Raw genomic sequence first — 27822 nt, 5'->3', positions numbered from 1 at the left:
GGTTATTTTAGTAGCAGTTGCCTTCCGAACGGTCATGTTACTCTACAAGATTTTAAACATTGGTTGAAAATTGACATGTAGAAAGGTGCTACATGTATATTTCAGGATATTCCTGGTTCTGAAGTTAAACTTAAGGTAAAATATTTAGAAAGCTGTGAAAATTGAAAAATTTGGTTGAATAGATAAGGATTTTGAATTGGTGGTTTCACACCTTTAAGGTCACTGCATACGGGAGAATATCTGCGAGTTAGAATACGGGTAGACAATAATTCAATAGCACTTACATTTATGAAGATTTTGATAATATAAAGGATTTTCTTTTACAAGATATTTCACGTACACTTGTTTTATAGTAAAACGTAGCCATTCAAGTATATAAAACATATTCGACTTTTTTTTTAATCTTTAGAGCCATATGACTTTTAAAGAGTAACTACAAAACAACACATATGAATATCCTCTAGCCGCCTTAAAATACATTTAAAAAATGGGAAGGAGATTCCCCTGGTTTTATAAGGAATTGCAGATATTTTTGTAGTACAATTTGAAAAGATATGGCAATTTCCATGTTTCCCATTTACAATCTGTTTGGATGAAAAAAAAAGAAGAAAAAATCAGTAAACGTGATGTGAATTTTTCATTACAATCCCGAATCAGTTGTTGAAGAAGTTGCGAATACAAGATGAATACCCCTTTTGTATATATAGAGAATATGATATGGCTTTTTCAATATCACATCCGTACCAACCCGAGACACCAATATATATGTATATTATTTGATAGATACGGTGTGTGATATTGAAAAAGCCATATCATTATTCACTTCATTGTATAAGATCATACACCTTAAGTAAATGTTTTTCTCGTGACATGAAGTAATACAGATTAGTGGTTTGATAAAGTGAAATAAAGTTGTCGATATTCAATGCAGATTTCCTTGTTCTAATTGCACGCCAAACAAAAAATCGAGGTATCTCTTATTTACATATCTCTATCATTGCGATTTAGTTCAAATATGACGCTTCTAAGATTTTGAGTAATGACAGCATCATGGAACATTTCCTTTTAATTTATGGTTAAGTCACTAAAGGATAAAGTTTTGTGGTAGAATATAACATCTGCATATATTAGTTTAAAAGGATTAGAATACATTTGTATTAATCTAATGGAAATTATTTAAGACGCATTATCATTTCTGCAAACTAGCTCTCTCGAAAATTAGCAACATAAATTTATTAAAATGTGTTCTATAAAATTGCAATGTCTGAAATGTCTTTAAATTACATTACATTTTATATCTAATTTAAAGTAACAGTGCAAATTCCTTTGAATCCGAACTGCAGTGGAAGACATATCTGTTACTAATTGAATCAGCACATGTTCGTTGCTCTGTATAATTAGAGCAAACAAAGGGAGATATTATTCAATTGAAAATTTATTTTCAATAATTAAATTACTTGTAGAAAGTCTCGATATTTTTATCAAATTAGAAAATCTTATTTCCATCAGCACCACAGTAAGCAGGCGATATAGACCGATAGTTTTATAGCAACGACAAACCAAGTAAAACTAATTTATTGTAACATGTATGTGCGCTGGAGCATAATCAAATAAACACAAAACTTCCTTCGTTCTTGATATGCAACATGACAATACCAGTGTCTGTTCTAGTTTATTTGTAACTACACTTATCTTTTTCGTATCATTCAGATATACATTCCTTTTTGAAATTGCTAAATTATTTTCATACTGTATAAAATAATTAATTATTACTATGCTTTAAATTTACTACAATTTGATTACAATAGACCATAATAAATGAATGTAATTTTTTTTTAAAGAGCTAGTACAACCATTTCTAAAATTATACTTCGCGTTACATGAAATCCATAATTAAGATAGAACCATTGATAAAAGAAATACTTCACAAACATTGGTTCTGTTTTTATTTATAAGATTTAGAGCTTAAAATATAGTATAGACAGTGGGAGATGTCTAGTGTTGAATACCTAGTCTGACCTCTAGCTTTCTGTGTTTTTTTTATTGCTTTCTTACTGACATATACCTCATATATCCTGTTATACGTAAACATGTACCTGTCCTATCTTTTTATACGTATACATGTGCCTGTCCTATACCTTTATACGTATACATGTGCCTGTCCCAAGTCTTATTGACATATACCCCATATATCCTTTTATACGTATATATGTGCCTGTCCAAGTCTTATTGGCATATACCCCATATATCCTTTTATACGTATACATGTGCCTGTCCCAAGTCTTATTGGCATATACCCCATATATCCTTTTATACGTATACATGTGCCTGTCCAAGTCTTATTGGCATATACCTCATATATCCTTTTATACGTATACATGTGCCTGTCCAAGTCTTATTGGCATATACCCCATATATCCTTTTATACGTATACATGAGCCTGTCCAAGTCTTATTGGCATATACCCCATATATCCTTTTATACGTATACATGTGCCTGTCCCATATCTTATTGACTTATTGACATATAACCCATATAATCCTTTTATACGTTTACATGTGCCTGTCCCAAGTCTTATTGACATATACCCCATACATCCTTTTATACGTTTACATGTGCCTGGTCCAAGTCTTATTGACATATACCCCATACATCCTTTTATACGTGTACATGTGCCTGTCCCAAGTCTTATTGACATGTCATATACCCCATATATCCTTTAATTCGTATACATATGCCTGTCCCAAGCAAATAATTTCGTGACATGTTATAATATCTAACATCTACGACATATGGTCTGTTGGATAGTTGTCTCACTAGCAATCATACCACATCTGCTTATGTTATATATCTTATCGTTTAAGTGTTCTAGAGAATTTGGTGTTAATCTTAGATAGCCTCTAATAGATTTATCGACAACTTTTTAAGATTTTAAACTTTGACATATTGTTTAGACACTTATACATTTTTGAAGTTCGTATGATGATCTCTATATGGAATTTGTTTTGTTTTGTTTTGTTTTCATTTTATTTGTTTATGTGTGTTTCATACATGTACATGAGCTAATGACCATACACTGAAAATAAAATTTTCTGTATGTTAGATAATTGTTGTACAAGCACATCAGCAGAAATATTTGACGTGTCAATTCGAGCTGATAAATCACTTACTTTTTCGCTTACACTACTAGGAAATAATTTAGGGTGCAATAATCGGCTTAGAAATAGCTTATTCATCATTTTTAAGTTATTTTTTGCATTCGATCCAATGCACAATCCCATATAGCACGGAAGATCAAATTCACATGTGGTACTTCTCGCTTTAGTTTCATTACCGTATTCGGTGTCTTGAGTATCATAATAAATGTCACAGGAAGGTTCTAGATTATCAACATCATCTAAATCGATCATCTTGATTGAACTGTTTACTAGAAGAAAATGGGTTTCTTTGAAGTCTCTAACTCTTAAAGATCCCAAAGGGGAATTGTCCAAATAAGATAAAAAGTCCGCAAGATCGATTGCGTGCTGAAGTCTACTGCCGAAAGTGTTAAACTGTAAATTAGCTACGTTTAATCGCTTTCCATATTCATACACTGCGGTGACGCCGTGTTCGGATAGGTCGGTGCTGTCGGTTTCTTCGCTCCTTACACAATATCCTAACAGTTTTATGAATCCCGGGTGATCCATTTGTTCTAGCAAGAGAATTTCCTTCATTAACTTCATGTTTGGAAACATGAAGCATTCGTGTCTTTTGACTATATCTTCATCTGACAATTTTTGAAGGCAGTTTCTTACGTCCTTCTGATGTCTAGTAACCATTTTTACAGCAATCTCTTGGCCGTGGTAAATACCTAAAAAGGCTTGTTTTGATACTCCATGTCCGATTTTTTGTTTTAATGAAATCTTGTTTATATTTGTACAGTTGAAAAGGTATTTTGGTTTCACGATATTTGTTTCGGTAGATGACCAATCAGATTTAGGTTTTTGTGCTTTTATAATTCTTGGGTGCACCATTTTATCCAATTCGTTCATGAAATTATTCTTATCTTGGGATAATGTATTTCGGCCCAATAAACTTTTGATAAGTGAAAGTAAATAGACTTTCTCCTGTTCCAGTTCGTCATATTTTTTAACCAATGATTGTAAATAACGAGACATGTTTGTATCAGGTTTGTTATTTTTCAGTACGGCTGTCGAATGAACGGTTTCATCTGTTGATATGTCTGTTTCTTCACAGAAGTTATCAATTACACGAAACATAATGGACAGGTATACTATTATAGGCACAAAAATAAGAGACAACTTCATGTAACGTCTATCCATCTTTGTTACACTTTGTTATCACTTTGGAGTATATTTGAGTGAAAAAGATATCCTAATTTCGATGGTAAATAAATCCTTTGACTTTTTAAATTGAATTTATAACCATTTCATATCTGTTGTAGTAACGATTTGAGCAAATCATCAGCATTATCAGTTGTACGCTTTTAAATTGGAAAAAAATGCAACACTGTTTTGTTTGTAAAAAAATCCCAGTCGGCTAAGAGCTAATGGCGATTAAATTTGATTCCAATATTCCAAATAAGTGATTATAAAAATCTACTATACAAATTTGTCTATTTCCTTTCAAAGTTGTTTTAAGCACTATACTTTCGTCCAGAGTCTTTCGGTAATGCGTATGTAGACGATTCATTAAAAAAGATAATACGGCCGAATCTAGTACATGGCACATAATGTTCAATTACCCCAAAGTAAACGCCAATTTCTTATAATTATTTAGACTTTCTATAGCTCCGTCATTAATGATTGAGAACTGTTGTCTGAACAAATTAGTTTTTATCTTCTTTTGTCACTAAGATAGTTGATGATTTGTTTTAGACCATATTGATGGCAATACCAATTCAATAATGCCAAGATGAATATTCCTTAAAGATGAGGAAAATCGCATTTATCTATGGAAAATTGGTAAAGATGTTATTTCTTCGTCACCTGTTGTTTATAATAATGAAGTTATTGTAATCCCAAATAGAAGAAGACATGCGGCACTCTAGTTTTATTATAAATTTTCCCCGTATTATCAATCGATCTCGAACTTCTCTTATTACGAGTTGACTTTGTTAATCAATTTGTAGTATGTCCGGAACACAAATTGTCTCCCAGATGTGGGAATGATAGAACTTAATAAAGAGGAAAATATGCCTATTTCTTTTTCTAAAACTATGTAAAACAATTATACTATACATTAATGGATCTAATGTTCGGTGTTCTCGGAGTCTATTATTTTCCAACACTTTATGCCATAAATTTCAATTTATATCCAATTTTATCGTATTATCTTTATGTCTGTTGATGAATATCTTCGATTTTCTTGCCTGGAAATAAAAGGTGTTGATTAGGACTGACAGTCACGGTGCTTTGACACTTTTTGTCTTGTTTCTAAGCTATTAGACACAATTTAGAACAACTGCTATCCATGACATGATGATACGGCTGATAATTTCAATAGAGATGTTGTGCCTAATTGTAGATTTGTCATTGTAAAGTAGATACATGTACTATATAGTTGAAGTGTAAGACAACATTCATATTTTGCATCGAAAAGCATATTTTAAAACGTTATTGAAATGTTTTATTTTGATCGATATAATATTGAAGAATTTTGTATAATAGATACAACATATTTCACTGAACAATAAATATTACCTACATATATAAGCATCAAACAATATTTCTAAGATGGCATCTAATTTAAGATGGCAGTTGTCAAGAAGGCAATATTCTATTTTTTAATGTTACCTAAAGTTAAATTTGGATTGGTAAACTTTTGTTAATTATATTAAAAGAAAACTAGGGCTATAAAGAGTACCGGTATGTGTCGCTCGTCTGAATATATGCGCATCTTTAACTATGGCCACTCTCCAAAATTGCGACAAGAATTTAGTTTATGACTAAAATCTAATTTTTGTAGATCATATCTTGCTGGTCATTTTTACTGTTTACAGTATCTCTCTATCTACTATAGTTGTTACCCAAAGATATAAAAGAAATGAGTAAAATCGTAATTTAAGGGCAATAACTCCTATAAGGAGTCTACTCACAATTTGGGCAATGTTTTTTCAAGATAAAAGGCAAACATGCAAAATATGATAAACATATTCATTTAAGGGCAACAACTCATATAAGTTGACTTATATTCAAATCTTATCTTGCTGTTCATTTTTTTTAATTCAAATTTTGATCGACCTAATTACAGTTTTCAAGATAATAGACAAAAACCAACACTATCCGTAAAAATTGTCATTTAAGGGCAATAACTCCTATATAAAGAGTCGACTAATGATTTCGGCAATATTAACCTTTTTGTAGAGATTGTCTTGTGGCTCATTTTTATTTTCAAAGTTTCTCTCTATCAATTATAGTTTTCAAAATGATAGATAATAACGCAAACAATTGATAAACATTGTTATTACAGAGTAATAACTCCAATATTAGGCAATAACACCTAGTCTGACGATTTAGGACAGTAAGTAGATCTCTTCGTTCTGAACATTTCTATTCTTATATTATTTTTAATTATGGACAAACATTTACCCCTATGTTCTATTTTTAGCCATGTCGGCCATTTTGTTTGGCATGCGGGGTCATCGGATGTAATTTTAAAACTAAATACCACAATGATGATTGTGGCCTTGTTTGGTTCCAATTGGCTTAGTAGTTTCAGAGGATATGATATTTGTAAAAGTTAACGGACGACGACGACGACGGACGCCAATTGATGAGAATAGCTCACTTGACCCTTCGGCCATGTGAGCTAAAAGTGATTTTTCAAAAATTCAAAGAAAAGCACATAATACAACGTTTATTTACTTACCTGCACCTTAACACGTACCATAACTTTTTAACAGTACAGAAGCAGTTCTCAACCTCAAAGTATTTTGGTACACACAAGTAGTTTACTGAAGAAAAACTAACGACAAATAATATAATATAAGGGAACGACCATTTAACTTCGGGGGGGTGGGGGGGGGGGGGGGGGTGGGGGTGGGGGGGGGATGGTGTTTTCCGGAAAAAATATTCTGATCCCCAATTTGATGAAAAAAAATATTGTGATCAAGCAGATGACAAAAAAAAAATATTCTGTATCTAGATTTTCCCCATACCTTATAGTGTTAAATTTTGAAAAAAATAATTTGATTGATAGCGTCGAAAAAACCTTCTGACTCAGACAAAAAAAAACATACCCCTTCCCCTTTTGAAGCTAAATGGTTGCTCCTTAAGTATTTCTCTGGGAGTGGGAACACTGCCAAACTAATCTTTAAGGATGTAGTCAGGTGAACTGAAAAAAATCTAGGATATGAAATTGATACTATAAGTCAGAAGAGCATTAGTTAAGGAACAAAATAAGCTAAAAATATTGATAGGTTATGGAACTCCTTTTCGAGATACATGTATTTGATTTTTAAAAAAATGGCGGGAAAAGGCTGACTCGGACTATTACCTTATATTTAGCATTGACATTATTTGGGTCTCAAATCGTAAGAAAAGAAATCTTGAATCTGCTTAAATTTTGGTAATGACCTCTTTTAGCTATTGAAGTCTTTTATGAAAAGAAAAGTGGGTGATATGGGGCAAAATATGTAGGAAAATTCCCAAGGAGACCGAACATCTGACAAAAATTCCTAAACCTGACCTACCTACATCATTAAGGTATTTCCTAATTCCGCTTTTGGTTTCTGTCTGCTGTACTATTTTTACGGTGTATTTTTTTTTTAAATATAATTTTTCTGATTTATCTATTTTTCATCTTTTCTGTTCAATACAGATATTGCATTTGGATATTTTCTGGTGTCATATTGTATAACATCTCGCATCATGATCAAGCAAATGCACAAGCACTTGTTTCTATCCATGGGAAGATCCACTATCAACGTATACTCCTAAATATACGCAGGAACATATATATTGACAGACTGTTCCCAGATATACGTTGATAGTGGATCTTCCCATGGATAGAAACAAGTGCTTGTGCTCCTACATGTAAATATACGTTGATAGTGGATCTTCCCATGGATAGAAACAAGTGCCTGACTGTGCTCCTACATGTAAATATACGTTGATAGCGGATCTTCCCATGGATAGAAACAAGTGCCTATGATCAAATGTATGATCTGGCATAATCTTCGTTTGCTAACTTAAATTCTTAAAATGAAGAACTTACTTTTAAGGGTACATGACTGAAAGAATTTGTCTCTCCTACAAGCGTTTTGTTTCTTGTTTTGATTCTGTGCGATTGGAATCATAACTGTAACAAATTTATATATGCTTAGCATTTGTCATTTCGGGGCCTTTTATAGCTGACTATGCGGTATGGGCTTTGCTCATTGTTGAAGGCCATACAGTGACCTATAGTTGTTAATTTCTGTGTCATTTGGTCTCTTGTGGAGTGTTGTCTCATTGGCAACCATACCACATCTCCTTTTTTATATTAGCAGATTTTCTTTAAAAATTAGAATTTAGAGAACAGCTATTTCTCTTAAAACCATTGAATGCTGAGTATTTCATACAGTTGAAGAAGATAAGTTTCTTATAAGTGAGATTATGAGAGCTATCCCTCATTCATAAAATGTCTAATCAATATTACGTTTTCCAGTCTCGGTTGTACAACTTACCTGGGTAATTAAATCATTAATGAAGACTACTTCATGTTCTTAACGTTGCCATATATACCTGTTGGCCGTACCCCAATACCATTTGGTCATTCATCACTTTTTGACTAAGCTTTTTGTGTCATAGCAATTATCCAAGTAAAGAGACAGAGGATGATTGAAATACGGACACCAATTCTCTGTGACAAAGTACGGAATTATATAGTGATGGATACACCCTACCACAATCTATTCAAATTCACGAATGCTACTTTTCTAAAAGAAAACAAAAAAAAAAACCAAACAACATTTTGCATGTAAAACCTGTACAAAAAAAGTATAGATAAATGTGAATCTATCATTTCTTTTGACTCCGCTAAATATACTAGACAAAAGGGCGATAAAATACCCTTTAAGGCCTCATGCCTGATTACTCTCCAGTGGCTAATCCAGGGGCTGGGGGCGTAGAGGGCGTACGCTCCCCTACCCCCCCCCCCTCCCCCCCCCCCCAAAAAAAGAGCACAATTCATGTTTCTCACGATTTAAATAATCGTCCAAATGTGTTTTTTTTTATATATTCGCTTTTCTATAATTACGCTCCCCCTTTCAAAACTCTGGATCCGCCCCTGGTCTCGTTCTCAATCCCCGAGTATTGGATCCGCCCCCTGGTCTCGTTCTCAATCCCCCGAGTACTGGATCCGCCCCTGGTCTCGTTCTCAATCCCCGAGTACTGGAGCCGCCCCTGGTCTCGTTCTCAATCCCCAAGTATTTTCATATCGTTAGAAAGAAAATGTTTACAGCAGCAAAAATGTTATATTTAAACAAAATTTTGTTGACGGATTTCGGGGATACACAACATAAGTGGATAAATGCATATTTTTCGCCGCTTTTTACATACGATTCTATACAATAAAGACCTATTTCACAATTTCTTTAATCTTAGTCACAGACTTCGTTTTTTCGGTATACATCATTAAAAGTTGTGTTCTTAGTGAAATACAAAGCGTCGAAATAAGTCATCTTGTTGTTATCCATAAAACGTTGATTTTGACGTTTTTACATCGCGATGACCTTGAGGTCATTCCGATGTGTTGCTATCGCCTAGATTTCCATTATGTAAATTAGTTTTGGGTTTGTAACCGATCTATTAACATGATTAATATGCGCACATAAACGAGTGCAAAATAACATTCCTTACCGTTTGATATAAATACATCTCTTCAATGAATACCGATAAAAATATTTTTGTTTACAACATAAATTAATAATATGAAAATGTTTTGTAGTTAGATATATGTATATAAGTAAAAAATCATTGATAATATTAATGCACACGTACCGAAAAATTGTGTTAAAGCATGCGGAAGAATATCTCAAAGAACGTTTTGTGAAAATACCGTCAAGGACCGGTAACTCTGTAATTGTTTTTGCGGGAAAATATGAATGCCTACTCGTATCCAATCTTAGAAAAATCGAATTTTTACAGAAAAGTGTCCACCATGAATTTGCATTGCACTATTTTTAGAATAGTAGAATAGAATGATATACAAATGGATTCAAATCATATAAAGATGTAACTGTTATTTTATTATAATATAAACAACAAATCAGTGTATACTGATTTGTATCACTACAATATAATAGTTATTACGGATAAGTTGAATTTCCTGTCATTCATTCATCATCCACGCACGAACTTGTCTCAGAAAAAAATCTATCTCTGTACATTAACCTCAGTTTCAGGTAAAGAGATATGTTGTTATCTTCTGAGACAAGTGCTTTTGACCATCCTCAAGAGCTTGTGGTCATCCGATGTTCAGTACTTCAGTACTTTGATTCAATACTGCTAGGTAACGCATTGCTAAATACTCCAAAAACGAAGTCGGTGATCCTATGATTATTTTACATCTGATTCATTAAAAAAGAATTTCTGTAACAACTACATTACAAATTTTAAGAAAAGTGGATTCGTGTTTTGAGATTTTATGATTTTAAGACAAATTTTACAACGTTTATCGCCGATTGTATGGACTTTCTGTACAAATGCTCACCTATTTAGCAAGATTTCATTCAGTAATATTTCAGAACAAGAATGTGTCCATAGTACACGGATGCCCCACTCGCACTATCATTTTCTATGTTCAGTGGACCGTGAAATTGGGATTAAAACTCTAATTTGGCATTAAAATTAGAAAGATCATATTATAGGGAACATGTGTACTAAGTTTCAAGTTGATTGGACTTCAACTTCATCAAAAACTACCTTGACCAAAAACTTTAACCTGAAGCGGGACAGACGGACGCACAGACCAGAAAACATAATGCGCCTACTTCTATCGTAGGTGGGGTATAAAAAAGAATAAATGCAATATTTTTTCGATTTCAGTTATAGTTCAACCAGCCTAAATTGTATGCAAAATTTATCAAAATCTGTGACATAGCCCATTTACTGTCCCTGGACTTTTTGAAAATTATCCTTTGCTATGATGATTTCTGTTCATCATGTTGCTGCATTATGGTATATAGCTTCTGAGTGGCATTTGATTGGGTCGTGCTATAGCAATCACTTTAATATCTAAATTATGATTTAGTTTGCTCAAATATCATAACAATAGATTCACGTTTGCTTCATGTCCAGTGGATAGTATGACATGCACTTTCGGGATGTTAACATGACAATGAAATAAAAATATATATCCTGCTTTGTACTGAACACACAGGATAGGAAATTAAAGCGCTAGCTAACACGGTAACAGTCAGACAGGAAGACATACTTAGACATATTATTCTAACTTTATAATTGACCTGTCCATGCTGTTACTTTTGAGTTTCAAGTTCCACATGTAAGGAGGATTCGACACGTCCTGCACTCGTGGCATTGACTTGGAAAAGGTTTCTACCTGGTATTGATAGGCAACCGTCTTTATAAATTGACAAAAATCATAATCATAAGTGTGAAACATTGTGACAAAAAAGATTTCAAGAGAGCAAATCCTGCAATGTCTAGCATGCTTTATTTATCTTGATTGAATCTATGTTGAAAGTGTGATATATGAAAGGCAGGATTGAAATCCCTATGTTTCACATCTGCAAAGAAAGACAACTAGAGGATCTAAAGAGCCTGCGTCGCTCACCTTGGTCTATGTGCATATTTAACATAGGACACTCTCCAACATAGACGAGAATAGAATTCATGACAAAAATCTGTTTTGTTGATCTTGTATTATCTTCTTTAGTTTTTGCTCAAAACACAAAAGAAGGTAAAAAAAATCCTCATTTATGGGCAATCACTCCTATAAAGAGTTAGAGTCTACTAACTATATCGGCAAAATTTGACTTGATTGTAGATCTTGCCTAGCTGATCATTTTTGTCAATTAAAGTGTCTATTTATCTATTATAATTTTTATCATTTAAGGCAAAACGCAAAAAAAATGGTAAAAATCATCATTAAAGGGCAATAACTCCAATAAGGAGACGTTGGACGATTTCCCCTAAATTGTCTTAATTGTAGATCTTGTCTTGCTGATCATTTTTGCAATTTAAAGTTTCTCTCTATCATAGTTTTCAAGATAATAGGCAAAAATGAAAAAATGGTATAATTTGTCATTTAAGGGCAATAACTCCCTAAAAGAAGTTGTCTGACAGTTTTGACGTATATGGACAAATAGAAGAGCTCAACATTCTGAACATTTTTGCCCCGTCAGATTTGCTCTATTCATAAGGGTTTTCAAAATAATAGACAAAATTTGCACTTTACCCCTATGTTTTATTTTTAGCCATGTCGGCCATCTTGGTTGGCAGGCGGGGTCATCGGACATATTTTTAAAACTAGATACCCCAATGATGATTGTGGCCAAGTTTTGTTAAATTTGGCCCAGTAGTTTCAGAGGAGAAGATTTTTGTAAAAGTTAACGAGGATGACGGACAACAAGTGATGAGAAAAGCTCACTTAAAGCCAGGTGAGCTAAAAATCAACAAAATGTATAACATAAATGAAAATTAATGGAACGATAAACTAGGTCGACAAAATAAAGTTTTCACCGGGAAAAATATTGGTGTCCATATAATCTGTTATAAGGGCAAGTCAGATATTGTTAGGGCGATGGGTATTTGGATTAATCCCTACACGACGGATGTGTAGGACATGTTACCATACTATATCAAGATCAAGATAATCTCATCTTCCACCTATCATTTTTATTGCCCCTATGGTTCTTATGTCTCCTTTTTTACCCAACATCCGTTCTTTTCCAATGTTTTTAGTTGCTTTTATGGGGATATACAGTAAAATGGCCCTGTAGAAAAAGTTACATGAGGATATCCTAATGCAATACACATGTATATATTGCTTAAAATATGACTTTTAAAAGTCCCATAACTCTGGAACATGAGACCAAATTTTTTTTTAATCAAAAGGGTGCCTACATTCACCAATCCCAAGAACACCTTATACTCTTAAAGTATTTTAAAAGACACAATATTTATATAATTTTATTTAATTTAAGCATTATTCTTCATGAGAACACCAACAGTCATAAATATCACATAAAAATGTACCCACTATATACATATATTGTTATAGATTTCTTTGTGAACAGAAAATTGTGTAAAACTGGGCAACTTATTAAACAACAGATTATTAAGAGTACATAGAATAAAAAAACAATATTTTCTAAATAATTATAGTTAATTCTAGAAAAAAATTGTACCACTTTGCGTCTCTACAGCCCTTCTCACCAGAGGTTCCTGACTCATTATGAAAGTGAAAAATCTTTTCTAATTGTATTCAAAATCCGTCTTCGACTAATTGAAAAAAAATTGTTTAAGATGATTCAAGACTCACTAAAAACTCTTAAATGATTTAATCTTGCATAAAATACAATCTTCAGATGACAAGACATCTTATTTTTTACTACATCAGGAAAAAATCTAAGCCGAGCTCAGATCAGAATCACACAGGATTTTTTTCTGGTGAATAAAGGAAGCCATGGGATAACCAAATCAACTGAGTGAGTTTTCTTATCTAACAATACATTCTTAATTCAACAGGAATGTTCATTTTACAAATAATCAAAGAAGACACCAACAGCTTAATTTGAAAATTACTTAAAAAGTCTTAAAATACTAAATACCAGTTTTTCTTCAAAGAATTAGTCTTGTTTCTATTTTTTTTTGTATCTTTCACTAAAATCTACTTTCTATACATTAAATGGATATCTTAAAATGTGCTTATATATAATGAGTATTTACACCATTGCATATATCAGTGATCAAAGCCAACTGTTTTAGACGTTAAATAAATTGTTTAAATTTTTACACTTGTTTTTCCACTCAGAAATATTAATATTACTTTTGCACTTGTCATCCATCAATGCATAATATCAGCATAACATATATTATAAATTGAATACATTTTCAATATTTGCCACGTTTTCTTCTAACAAAGCATATCATACAGTATGCCTAATTGTGAAAATCAGATATAAAAATCTGATGAAAGGTTTACAATAGAACTTTTTCACACATGGTTTTCTATGACATTTGTTCAATGAAAGGCACAAGATCATATACATAAAGAGTTAATAAATACCACATTAAACCAATTATCCTAGAGTCAACTATCAACTGTTAGTAATTTACAACACACAAAGTGAAAAAGAATATATCTTGGTCTGGAATATTTTGTATACAACTACTAATGCATACTCAGCTAAAATAATCAACACTTGTAGATCTTTTAGACATCAAGGGAATCATAAAAATATTTATTTTTTTTAACTGTCAGACTATATTCCATATATAAAGCTATACACTGTTACAGAAACCAAATATCTAGTCCGTTACACTCTTTTTAAATCATCAGTGTTTTTATGAACAACTTTTACATTTTATTATATAATGGAACCAATTCATTAATTATAGTTTCCACTGCAAATTTATGCCAAAACAGGAATATTCAAGAAAAAAAAGGGACCTCTTGACAAATAAAAACAATGCTACAACAAATACACGCTAACAAAGAATTGACAACTATACTAACAAAATCATAAATATGTATGAAACCTCATATAAAAAAATAAACATATAAAAAGAGCAAGAAAATGATGTCAGATAACTATACCTTTATACAATATCACCCATAATTTTCATTTGTAACAGAATTGTATTTGTTTCCACCCCTATTACCCACAGACAAAAATGTCATGTGGTGTCCAACCCTCCCATTTATTTTTTCCAGGAATACCCCATACCAAATTCAGTACATGATTTCAATCTATCTTTTTTTTAGTATCTAACTGCAAATTAACTATTAACCAAATTAAAGAACCTTAGTGAGCGCGCTCACATACCCCACGTCCCCACATTGTCATTGGAGAAATAAAATAAGTGTAAGAAAAAAAAATTGTATCAGAAAAAAAAATTGAATCATAATTTCCTGTCAATATGCACATCTACATAGTATGTCCTTATAATCTACACAGTTTCATGAAATTCTGTTGTGTGGTTTGAGAGGAGTTGTGATGACAAAAGGTTGCAGTAATATATTGGGCAAATAAGTTCAAAGGGGCGTAACTCCTGGAAAAGAAATTGAATCGTAATTTCCTGTCGATATGCACATCTACGTAGTATGTCCTTATTATCTGAAAAGGTTTCATGTAGTTCTGTTGAGTGGTTTGATAGGAGTTGGGATGACAAAAGGTTGCAGCAGTATATTGGGCAAATAAGTTCAAAGGGGCGTAACTCCTGGAAAAAAAATTGAATCTTAATTTCCTGTCGATATGCACATCTACGTAGTATGTCCTTATTATCTGAAAAGATATCATGAAATTCTGTTGTGTGGTTTGAGAGGAGTTGCGATGACAAAAGGTTGCAGTAATATATTGGGCAAATAAGTTCAAAGGGGCGTAACTCCTGGAAAAAAAATTGAATCGTAATTTCCTGTCGATATGCACATCTACGTAGTATGTCCTTATTATCTGAAAAGGTTTCATGAAATTCTGTTGTGTGGTTTGAGAGGAGTTGCGATGACAAACTGTTGCAGTAGTACATTAAAGTAAATAAGTTCAAAGGGGCGTAACTCCCGGAAAAAAAATTGAATCGTAATTTCCTGTCGATATGCACATCTACGTAGTATGTCCTTATTATCTGAAAAGGTTTCATGAAATTCTGTTGTGTGGTTTGAGAGGAGTTGCGATGACAAACTGTTGCAGTAGTACATTAAAGTAAATAAGTTCAAAGGGGCGTAACTCCCGGAAAAAGAATTGAATAGTAATTTCCTGTCGATATGCACAACTACATAGTATGTCCTTATTATCTACAAAGGTTTCGTGAAATTCTGTTGTGTGGTTTGAGAGGAGTTGCGATGACAAGAAACAGGACTGACGGACGGGTCAAAAACATTATACCCTCCGCAACTCGTTGTGTGGGGTATAATAAGTTATTAAACTTGTAAATATTCATGATTTGATTTGAAACATGTGAAATGAATAGAATTCCATTAACTGACATAATTTTCTTGACTTATAACAATCAAAGAGTATGAAAACAGATTAACATTATCTACAGTTATAATGTGAGATTAGCTGACACTCATACTACACATTTATTTTTTAACATTTTGCTGTCTGTTAACTCATAACAAGAAAACTGGTTACAGCTTTTCTACATACAAAGGATAACAGTTATATAAATAGTTCATTTATGCTTAGTTCTTATTGTGTGAATAAAGATGGTAGACACAATGGTGGTACAACTGAAAACATAAAATTGTCTTACTTTATCTTTCAAAGTCTCAACCTTGGAAAAAAATGTAGACAATGATCCCCTATTAACCAACACAAAGCATAAATAAAACAAGTTTCCTACATGGCATGTTGTAGTAATTTTATCATTATTTTAAATAACAAATTCTGACCCATGATATCAAACAACTTAAAATAGGTTGTTTCCCCCTAACTTTACATTAATTTATCAGTACAAGTAGTCCCTCTGGTAAATATAATGTTCATTTTAATCCACTTTCACAACGCTGTATATCTTTGTTACAAACCAGAAACATGAGAAGAAACCAATGGAACCTACAAATATACAAAAATTAGTTATAAATTTATCGCAAAAAACAAACTCATCCTGGTGTCTTACGGTGAGCTTTTATTTACTGACTGATTGGTCATGTATGTTGTCGTTGCCTTGAAGGCAGATATGTCATACATATATTCAGGATGGACACTAAATAAACAAATTGGTAATTATGTAAAATATTGCATAGTGTGAAATTAGGATTTTCAATGGAAAACAAAGGTATGTTGAGTAAGAGCCATGCAATAGGTCACCAATGGTCACCTATGGACCCCTCAGTTATTGCAAGGTTTATTTTACAAGCAACAGACAGAGGTTTTTCAATAAAGTCTCTCTTCCTTTTGTTTTGTAACTGATTATTCCTTATTTATATATTAACCTAAAGATTATTTTCTTAGCCTTGTATTTTTTCATTGTGTTGAAAAATATTTCTTTTTTCATTTTTTCATAAAAGACTAACTTTATTACATTTGACTTACCTGTTAATAAGAAAAACAAAAAGACCATAATAAATGTATATCCCAAATACAGGAAATAACTTGCAGATCCATGGATTTCCAGCTTAGACACCAAATAATGTATACAATATATAAATAGATAGACTGCTGTAAATCCACTGGTCAGGAACGATCTCCACCACCAATGGTAGTCCTTAAAACAGAATATGTTTACAGTAAGTTCATATCACAAATTATTAAATCAATTTGATTAAATAAAAAAGTCCAGCTTCATTTTCCATGTCAGATAGAAAAGCCAAGCTTTTAAAAATGCTAACTTCTGCCAAAACAAATGGAAAAAAGTCCAGGAACAAAAAAAAAATTTTGGGATATTTCTGTTGTAGCTAGCATAGCAATCTATTTGCATGTCATATGATCTCGCTCCACCTTGTTTATATTGAATCAAAATCCAGTAAATTCAAATTCAATAAGACTTTTTCAATATTTAACATTTTATATCATCGATGTCTAAATCTTGTTTTGTATTCTTCAAAATAGTAAATCATTTAATTCTGACAAGTCACCACACTCAGTTATACCTAAAGCACTTCTGTTTTATTATCTTCCTGTCTAGGAGCTATCATTTAAGAGAAAATACCACCACTAATTAAATTGATATGGTTAAAAAAATTGTTAAAACTTAAGATTTTACAACAGCATTGCTTTATAATCCAAACTACAAAGAAAAGCGATTCTTGATTGTGATAATGTATTGGGTTTGAGCTTGTCATACTGAGTTTGTCTAGACTAATGATGATATAGTGTTTGTCACATTGATTTTGTCTGATTTGTGTTGGTGAGTTGCTGTCTCACTGACATATACTCTACATCTCCTTTCATTCATATACATTTCAAATCAAGATTTGGTCATAAATTTAAGGTCTAGTACCTACCTCTGCACAAAGATGGAAATAGCAGAGTAAAATGGTAGCTTCTGAACAGGTTATAATGAGTATAGTGAATACAAGGAATAAAAATCCAAACATGTAGTAAGTCTGATGGGACCTGTAAAAATATAAAAAGAATACAAATCTATGCACATACAATGTCTGAAGGGATCTGTAAAACATTTATAAAACAAGAGGCTGTCAGATTGACAGCAAACCAGATTTCCTGCATATAAATGATATTTGCAAATCTGGACCCCCAAACAGGATCTAGTAAAAAAAATAAATGAATTTTTGAAGTGTTCAGAAGTGGAAAGGCCAAAATCAATCCTAAGTATCACTTTCATTACTTAAATGTCTACAACTCAACAACGATAAAAGTTGAAATAGTGAAAATCGAACTTGACCTTCATTTAATCACAGGAAACAACATATCTAAATTTTCATGGACAACGAACATCACCAAATTAATAACCAATATTTTTTAATGAATACATTGAGGTTTTATTGTAGCTGTAAAAAGTATGTAGTGCGTTTTCATAATTCATAGTTCAAAACCTTCATCAAAAAATAAAAGTATTGTATTTGAAGAGTTGCCGCACTCAAATCCTGAATTTACAGCAACATTTTGGTGAGTGGATGTCTGAGAAGAAAAATGCATTACAAAATGTAAAATTCCTTATTTGGGTGGCTACCCTATTTTAAATGTCATCATGGGATGGAATGTATGTCCTAAAGTAATAGCCCTTCGTGGTAAAAAGCATATATCAAAGATACTGTGATTGTATATAATTTTTCTATGCATTAAATTTGGGTTAAGAAAATATTAGAAAAACAATAGAAACTTACCAAATGCTATTTAAAATGAAGAAAAGTTGAATGAAGATGCATCCAAATGGTAGTACACCTCCCATTATAATGCCTGGAATAGGTCTGGTGTACATAGATTGATCTGGGATTTGTCTTGGTATCTGGTTTGTTCTCACAGGATGTTCTATTGCCTGAATGAAAAGACATAAAATGAAACTGGCATTTACTGTAAAAAGTAATTATACAAGAAATTAGTTACACCAGTATTTCACGTCATTACAACTTGTGGGTTGGGATCTCAAAAAATCATTAACGATTTGTGAAAAACACATTGTGTTTTACAATTGTAAAATCAAGTGCTTTTTTTTTTAGAAAAATATGTTACAACAGCAACATGTGGAAGTTTAACAGCTACTGTGCACAAAGTATTGTGCTTTACACTGTTATCTGCTAGATACTGTAATATAATTATGGGGTTTGATTTTCAGCCTATTCAGTACCTTAAGGCATGTAACCAGGAGACAGTTAAAGAATTGTACTATTTTTTTAACCATATTTCTGGACAAAAATTGCTCAGAATTAATAAAACATTTTTTTTTGTATTTTAAAGCAATTTTAGGCTGCTTCAAACAGATGTAGGCATTTATATATCATAGGAATTTTAAAGAATCAAAATCTGCACCAAATTGTTAGTTTTAAACAATTCTTACAGATTTTTGTTTGTTTATAAAGTCTGTTCTCATATTGGTTAACAAAGATCATCGTTGTGAGTATAATTACTACCACTGGGTCAATATCACTGCTAGTGCACCGTTAGTCTGGGAGGGTTCAGCCCAGTATAATTACTACCACTGGTTCAATATCACTGCTAGTGCACAGTTAGTCTGGAAGGGTTTAGCCCAGTATAATTACTACCACTGGGTCAATATCACTGCTAGTGCACAGTTAATCCCAGAGGGTCCAGCCCAGTAGCTCAGGACTTCAGTACTGGCATGAAAATAGGGATATCATTTTAGTGAAATTTGATGTTATAAAACTTCAGAAATCATATAAATTTATAGAAAACATCCCTCTCATGCATACCTGATTCCTTTCCCAGGCTTGGCTATACCTTTGGTCTATATCAGCTCTTCGGGTTTTGGATTTTCAAACATTTTTTTTACCCTGGGCATCAATGAATATACATTAGTTGTCAAAAGTTACATCTGGTGCAGTAAATAAGTACTTTTTAACGTTATTCCAAAATGCCCTATTATTTTCTTGTTTGGTAAACTTTATACACTTACCCTCTTCTTGTATCCAAAGTATGCACCAATAAATACCAGAGGTACAGAAATACCAAACCATAAAGCTAACAAAGCTATCAGTGTACTAAATGGTATTGCTGCACTGCTTCCTTTGGCCCAGAGTACCAAGTTCAACAAGAAAAACACCCCAAACACAATACTAAAATAATAAAATCAAATAATTTATCATTAAAATAACAAGAAGTAACAAGATGTGATTTATTTTAACACTAATGGATTTTGGAATGACATTTTTCATTGGTTTCTAGGCATGAAATATACTATTAAATGAAAACTAATTATATATATTTTGAAGAGGTTTATCTACAATTAACCATATTCAGTTTCTCTCAACAGCTTGAATCAATCATTTGGCTTCCACCTTTATTCAAACTTGATTTAAAAAAAAGAATATTTACGATATCAACATGTCTATATGTGAAGACTGTATGTGAATTGTGGATGAATTTAAAAATTTACATAAAAATATTTATGAAGATTGAAGAGAGGTGTTAATGTTTTGAATAACAAGGATCAAAAGTATGAATCTTCAAAAATTTGTAAGGGTTCCGTGGAACCCAGTGTCTTGCCTACTTTGCTGTTAATCCCAGGCTCAACAAAAATGAGGAAAAAATTAATAAAAATATTCCTCTATATACTATCTTTTGATTGTAAGTAGCTTCTGTCCAAGTTTGGTAAAAATCCAGGATAGTTTATGAATCTAATAAATGTTTTAAAAACTTAAACTGCAGATCTAGACTGTATGTAATGTTAACTGGAAGAAAAACTAAGTCCATTTATAAGTAAAATACGGAAAAAATGGAACAAAATTTTAACAAAATTTCCTTCTAGATACTAGCTTTTAATCATAAACAAGCTTCTATCCAAGTTTGGTACAAATCCAGGATAGTTTAAGAAAGTTATTAAAATCTTAAAAACTTTAACCACAGAGTGAATGTAATGTTAAATGGCAAAAAAACTAAGCCCATTTATAAGTAAAATACGGAAAAAATGGAATTTTTTTTTTACAAAATTTACTTCTGGATACTATCTTATGATCATAAACAAGCTTCTTTCCAAGTTTGGTAGAAATCCAGGATAGTTTAAGAAAGTTAATAAAATTTCAAAAACTTTAACCACAGAGTTAATGCAATGTTTCCTGGCAGAAAAACTAAGTCCATTTATAAGTAAAATACGGAAAAAATAGAATTTTTTTTTTACAAAATTTACTTTTGAATATTATCTTATGATCATAAACAAGTTTCTTTCTAAGTTTAGTAGAAATCAAGGATAGTTTAAGAAAGTTATTAAAATTTCAAAAACTTTAACCACAGAGTGAATATTTGTGGACGCCGCCGCCAACAACAACGACGACGGAATGTAGGATCGCTATGTCTCGCTTTTTCGACAAAAGTCGAAGGCTCGACAAAAATAGAATATTGCTTGTAGAGATTCTAGCATACCAAATTTTGGGATAAAAAATAAAATTCCTTTCATTCTTTGATTTTATATTAACAACTATATACATACCCAGAACATGAGAATGCTGTCAGTATAACATTAGATTTCCATTTTTCACCTCCAAACACTGCAATGAACAAAAGTTTAGTTTTTTTAGAAATATAATTTTCTACTCAAATGATAATGCATGGAAATCATTTTTTGCAAACATCAAGCTTTTCTTTATTGCTTTGTGATGTTTATGATTTTCTAACTAACCAAAATTTGACAATGTGTACTCATTAATAATATCTCACCCACCCATCTCAATATTGTTCACTCTATGTGGATAGACAGACCAAGGTAAACCAGTTACTTACTCTTATATAGTCTAGCTGAGACATATCCAGCAGGGGTTCCAAGACATACATACAATACCTACAAAATAGCATTAATAATTAGAAACCCTGACTTATTTGATAAGTGAATCAAGACTTCTTTTTAATAAATTTGTGATTTATTCCTATTCAAAATTTTTTTGAGAATGTCAACCTTATTTAGTTTATAATCTCAATGTCAAATTATTGAGTTTTAAAGTAAAAAAAAAGTATGATTTTTCATTAAGATATTTGGTATTTTGTTATTTACAGAAAGTAGGCTTTAAATAATTGATATCATTACACATGTTACAATAGTCATTAGATCATAGAAGTGTATAATGTACATTTGATAGCCATCATTAAATTATATTGGTTAACAAAAATGCAACTAAGATACAGGGACTTGACAATGTAAACATGTTCTTTCCATAGAGAGTCCTTTAAAAAAATCGAATATCATAAATAATGTACGATATCTTTTAAGACTTTTCATTGATATTTTAATGATGCAGTCCTGCATGTTAATTTCTGGATAAAATTGTCAACTTATATTCCAAAAGAGGACCAAAGATGTGAAAATTGGACATTTAAGATCTAACATGTGATTTTTGACATATTTGTAACAAATTACACCATCCTATTCATTTAGGTAAATTGCATTGAAAGGAATTACAGTAATGATTCTGGCAGGAATTATGGCCTTCAGAATTTGTTTTCCTTAAAACTATACCCTTCAATTTAAATCAAGTTCAATCTACTTCGGTTTTGTCATATCAGAGGAAGGTAAGGTAAACATTTACATAGAAATATACATTTAGTCGTAAAACCCAGATGACTTACCAATGAACAAGTCATCAATGCTCCTCTATTGGCTGGAGAAAGAAATCCAAGACAGGCAAATACTGTAATAAAATAATAGAAGATAAAGTTAATATCTTTTGTTTAGCATTTCTTTTGATTCTGTATTTGATAAAATAATTTTCATTTTCCAAAAACTGACAAAACAAGAATGCATGAAAGGTTACAAACACTTGTAATTGAAAGTATCAAATTGTTTCAGTAGTCACCGCCATTTTTGTTAGCAATTATAATCAATTGCATGTACTATAATCCAAAGGGTCCTCCCGATTACAGTTTCAAAGCCCTGAGGGATATCCGGCTATTCACTTGTACAGGTAGATCGAATCACCTGACAGGAGAACACTTGATCAAGATAGACGATTAATTGCATTATTTAATTACATTTCAGGAAATGCTAGTAAAAAATTTAGATTGAAAAATAAATTTTAAATCTAGTTACGAAGTCGAACACGTGCTTTTATATTGACTTACGCAATCAGCATCCCCCTTTCAAAATGAGTACAAAATAAGACGTAAAACAGAACATAATATCATGCCAAATAACATGAGTACAATAATTATAGATAATATAGAATAACTTTACAAGTTTAAAAGTAAATACATGAATATTAACTGCAACTTGATAATCTGAAGAAATTTCGTATGGTAATTCTGAGTTCATTTCGTAGTTTACAATAAAATTAAAACACCCGGTTTTACACTCAGAATCGAAAGATGCATGTTGTATAGTATATTACTATGAAACTTGCAATTTAAAGTCATTTAAACCATTTAAGTTGTAAACGTTTGCCCTCCAAATCTTTCTTCCAACGTTTTACAAAACAGGTAAAAAACTTCTTGTGGTTGATGCTGCAAATCGTTGATACCGGTTCATGACATCTGAATTTGACAGTGAAAAAATACCCCCCCCCCCCCCCTTGATTTTTAAGTCCTAAACAATTATCAAAATAGCAAGAAAACATCTTGGGAACCTCAAGGACAGCTTGTGGTCATTCTTGACTAAGGGGGAGCCATGTAGCCTCGACATTAAAATTGTTACAAACGACAATTTATGAAAATATTGGTTATTCTATAATGAAATAAATATAATAAGCAATACATCAATCTGTTCACCATTCCGTACATAAAAATTGAGGAATGAAATAATTTCGATCATGACTCGTCGTAGACAGGGGGTTTTGTCATGGTGAAAGTTCCTCCATCGTTAAAGTTTCATCCATGGAGATCCCTGCAAAGTATCAGCAAACAGTAAGTCCGATAGATCAGCAAAGTGCTTACACGTAACAACTTATCACGATCAAACTATTGACTATAGTCTTTCTGTTCAGTAGTACCTGAGAAAAGTGGGACTGAAATAGTTGTTGGACCATTGGCAGGACAGACAAGGTGAATGCACTTTCAAACTTTACATAACAACCAGGCTTATTAAGCTAATGCCAATAAACTATCAATAAAACTGTGCACTGTTGTTTATAAGACTGGTGAAGAACTTTTAAGACATGCCAGATATTTACTTCACATTTCTTACAATCAATGCTGTGATTAGTTGTATTACCTAAAGTAATCAAAGTCATGCAGAATATCTGTACTCCATTTCCATTTAGGACTGCAAGCATCATACCCTTCCTTGGTGGACGGAACACATCTCCATGGACTAACTTCCAACCAAACTCTTCTTGGGCGTCCTCCTAAATTTGAAAAAAAAACAATAATTTATAAAATTACTAAATTAGTGAAACTCCAGTGCATTACATCCAGAAGTTCTAAGGTAAATATTGATATTGAACCACAGAACTTAGCAGCTTTTTGTCTGTCAATGCCTGCAAGTTGATCCATTATTTTCCCTAACCTTAATGTTAATTAAATGGATGCCTCTTTTTATGATCTAGCCTTGTACCCAAAATGCAGAAAAAATATTTTGTCTCAAATAAGCTGTTAGTCTAACAAATCAATATGTAGTTACCTAGGATATACTAATGATAGGACTTATTTAAAAATTCAGAGAGCAGAATATGAGATGTCATAAAACAATCAAAGGGAGGCAAGTCATGAATTTATTGTAAAACCACACTGGCTGGAAATTTAAAACATGATAGTCCTTTTACATTAGTTCTATTTTTTATAAATTGTTTTCGTTTATTCAAAAAAGTTTTTATCATATAAAGAGGCATGAAATATATGTTAGATTTTACTTATCAACAAAACTGTTTTGTTTCATATAATTCCTAACTAATGAATGATTAAACTAGATATGGACAATGCCCCCCCCCCTTTTCTGCTCTGCCATATGCATGAGTATAGTTCCACATATTTTAGATTTGACAAACAGTGATGTTGGCATACGACGTGAAATTGTTACGCTGTCTGTAAGACACAAATGATGCCACCGCCTGACCAAAAAAGTACAACTACCTGTCATTATCAGAATATTTAAAAAATAAAATGCTTCGCTGGGGCGCAGCTTGATACGACCGCAGAGGTCGAACCCTGAACAGTTGGGGCAAGTATGGACACAACATTCAAGCTTGATACAGCTCTGAATTTGGATTGTTATTAAATATTTGACACAGCATAGGTTTCTGACACAGAAAGAATGTGGTCTAAGAACTTGAATTTTTTTAATTTACCTATTATGGTCCAATGTCCAAAATCAAAATACATGGTTAGATTCAGCATATCAAAGAACCCCATATATTCAATTTTTGATAAAATCAAACAAAGTTTAATTTTGGACCCCAACTTGGACAAACTTGAAAACTGGGCCCATAATCAAAAATCTAAACACATGTTTAGATTCAGCATATCAAAGAACCCCAAGAATTCAATTTTTGCTAAAATCAAACTAAGTTTAATTTTGGACCCTTTGGACCTTAATGTAGACCAATTTAAAAAACGGGACTTAAAATTAAAAATCTAAATACACGGTTAGATTTGGAATATCAAAGAACCCCAATAATTCAATTTTTGATGAAATCAAACAAAGTTTAATTTTGGACCCTTTTGACCTCAATATGAACCAATTTGATAGCGGGGCCCACAAATAAAAAATCTAAATTCATGGTTAGATTCAGCATATCAAAGAACCCCATATATTCAATTTTTGTTGAAATCAAAAAAAGTTTAATTTTGGACCCCAACTTGGACCAACTTGAAAACTGGGCCCATAATCAAAAATCTAAACACATGTCTAGATTCAGCATATCAAAGAACCCCAAGAATTCAATTTTTGTTAAAATCAAACTAAGTTTAATTTGGACCCTTTGGACCTCAATGAAGACCAATTTAAAAAACGGGACCCAAATTAAAAATCTAAAAACACGGTTAGATTTGGCATATCAAAGAACCCCAATAATTCAATTTTCGATGAAATCAAACAAAGTTTAATTTTGGACCCTTTTGACCTCAATATGAACCAATTTGATAGCGGGGCCTACAAATAAAAAATCTAAATACATGGTTAGATTCAGCATATCAAAGAACCTCATATATTCAATTTTTGTTGAAATTAAACAAAGTTTAATTTTGGACCCCAATTTGGACCAACTTGAAAACTGGGCCCATAATCAAAAATCTAAATACATGTTTAGATTCAGCATATCAAAGAACCCCATATATTCAATTTTTGTTGAAATCAAACAAAGTTTAAATACTGGACCCTAACTTGGACCAACTTGAAAACTGGGCCCATAATCAAAAATATAAACACATGTTTAGATTCAGCAAATCAAAGAACCCCAAGAATTCAATTTTTGTCAAAATCAAACTAAGTTTAATTTTGGACCCTTTTGACCTCAATGTAGACCAATTTAAAAAACAGGACCCAAAATTAAAAACCTAAATACACGGTTAGATTTGGAATATCAAAGAACCCCAATAATTCAATTTTAGATGAAATCAAACAAAGTTTAATTTTGGACCCTTTTGACCTCAATATGAACCAATTAGATAACGGGGTCCACAAATAAAAAATCTAAATACATGGTTAGATTCAGCATATCAAAGAACCCCATATATTCAATTTTTGTTGAAATCAAACAAAGTTTAATTTTGGACCCCAATTTGGACCAACTTGAAAACTGGGCCAAAAATCAAAAATCTAAATACATGTTTAGATTCAGCATATCAAAGAACCTCATATATTCAATTTTTGCTAAAATCAAACAAAGTTTAATTTTGGATCCTTTGGACATTAATGTAGACCAATTTAAAAACTGGACCCAAAATTAAAAATCTCAATACACTGTTAGATTCGGCATAACAAATAAATAAATGTGATCAAAGATTTTACAAATCTAATGCGCCATACTGTGCAATTAAAGATTACTTCTTGAAATTTTTCAATATTTGAAATTTGAAAAAAAAATAATATTTGAAGAATAATTCTTTTTAATTTCTGAAATCTGAAAAGAGAAAAAATTGGCCCCCCACAATTTCTTTTTATCCCCCCCCCTTTTTCCCCCAAAAAAATTCTTTCCCTCAAGATATGGTCATAATCTCAATTCAAATTTCCAATGGAGTTGGCAACCATAATTACCCATTTAAATTTACCATAGTGCTAACTTAATCTATTTTATAATAGAATTAATAAAAATATAGTGTCAAATCTTTCATATGGATTTTTTTGTAAAAAAAAAAGATGAAAACATTTGCAGATATTTTTACTGGTCTTCCTTTATAAATATGCATTTCTTTAAACATAATTTAAAAGCAGTGTAAGGGAAGTAACCAAAACGTTGTATTTGGATTACCTCCCTTACACTGTTTTAGATTATCTTTATTGTTCATTTACTATTACTTTATACATAATTTAAAAGCAGTGTAAGGGAGATAATTTCAATGATGTATTTGATTTATCTCCCTTACACTGCTTTAAATTATGTTTTGTACTAAAGTATTTGTCCATTAACCAGGACAACCTTGTTTTTCCCCCTTTTTTG

At 31.9% G+C, this 27822-nt stretch overlaps 2 protein-coding genes across 3 annotated transcripts in view; both read right to left on the bottom strand.

Moving 5' to 3' along the window:
* Nucleotides 1–1599: 1599 nt before the first annotated feature.
* Nucleotides 1600–4572, bottom strand: LOC127737724 (extracellular tyrosine-protein kinase PKDCC-like). The gene has a single exon (XM_052248585.1). It carries the CDS (start codon nucleotides 4320–4322, stop codon nucleotides 3063–3065), a length of 1260 nt encoding a protein of 419 aa, XP_052104545.1. The 5' UTR covers nucleotides 4323–4572; the 3' UTR covers nucleotides 1600–3062.
* Nucleotides 4573–13123: 8551 nt separating this feature from the next.
* LOC127737717 (transmembrane 9 superfamily member 2-like) overlaps nucleotides 13124–27822 on the bottom strand; it is a 34579-nt gene continuing 19880 nt past the window's right edge. For both annotated transcript variants that reach the window (XM_052248575.1, XM_052248576.1), the window contains 9 exons: nucleotides 24441–24573; nucleotides 22865–22926; nucleotides 22025–22082; nucleotides 21735–21792; nucleotides 20205–20364; nucleotides 18958–19109; nucleotides 18115–18226; nucleotides 17204–17375; nucleotides 13124–16723 (listed from right to left, as the gene is read on the bottom strand). In XM_052248575.1, the coding sequence (XP_052104535.1) occupies nucleotides 16656–16723; nucleotides 17204–17375; nucleotides 18115–18226; nucleotides 18958–19109; nucleotides 20205–20364; nucleotides 21735–21792; nucleotides 22025–22082; nucleotides 22865–22926; nucleotides 24441–24573 (975 nt within the window). In that variant the 3' untranslated portion in view covers nucleotides 13124–16655. The remainder of the gene's footprint in view (nucleotides 16724–17203; nucleotides 17376–18114; nucleotides 18227–18957; nucleotides 19110–20204; nucleotides 20365–21734; nucleotides 21793–22024; nucleotides 22083–22864; nucleotides 22927–24440; nucleotides 24574–27822) is intronic.

The sequence above is a fragment of the Mytilus californianus genome, unplaced genomic scaffold (genome assembly GCF_021869535.1).
Source record: "Mytilus californianus isolate M0D057914Y unplaced genomic scaffold, xbMytCali1.0.p SCAF_4, whole genome shotgun sequence".
Lineage (NCBI taxonomy): Eukaryota > Metazoa > Mollusca > Bivalvia > Mytilida > Mytilidae > Mytilus > Mytilus californianus.
This window is presented reverse-complemented; position numbering and strand designations above follow the sequence as displayed.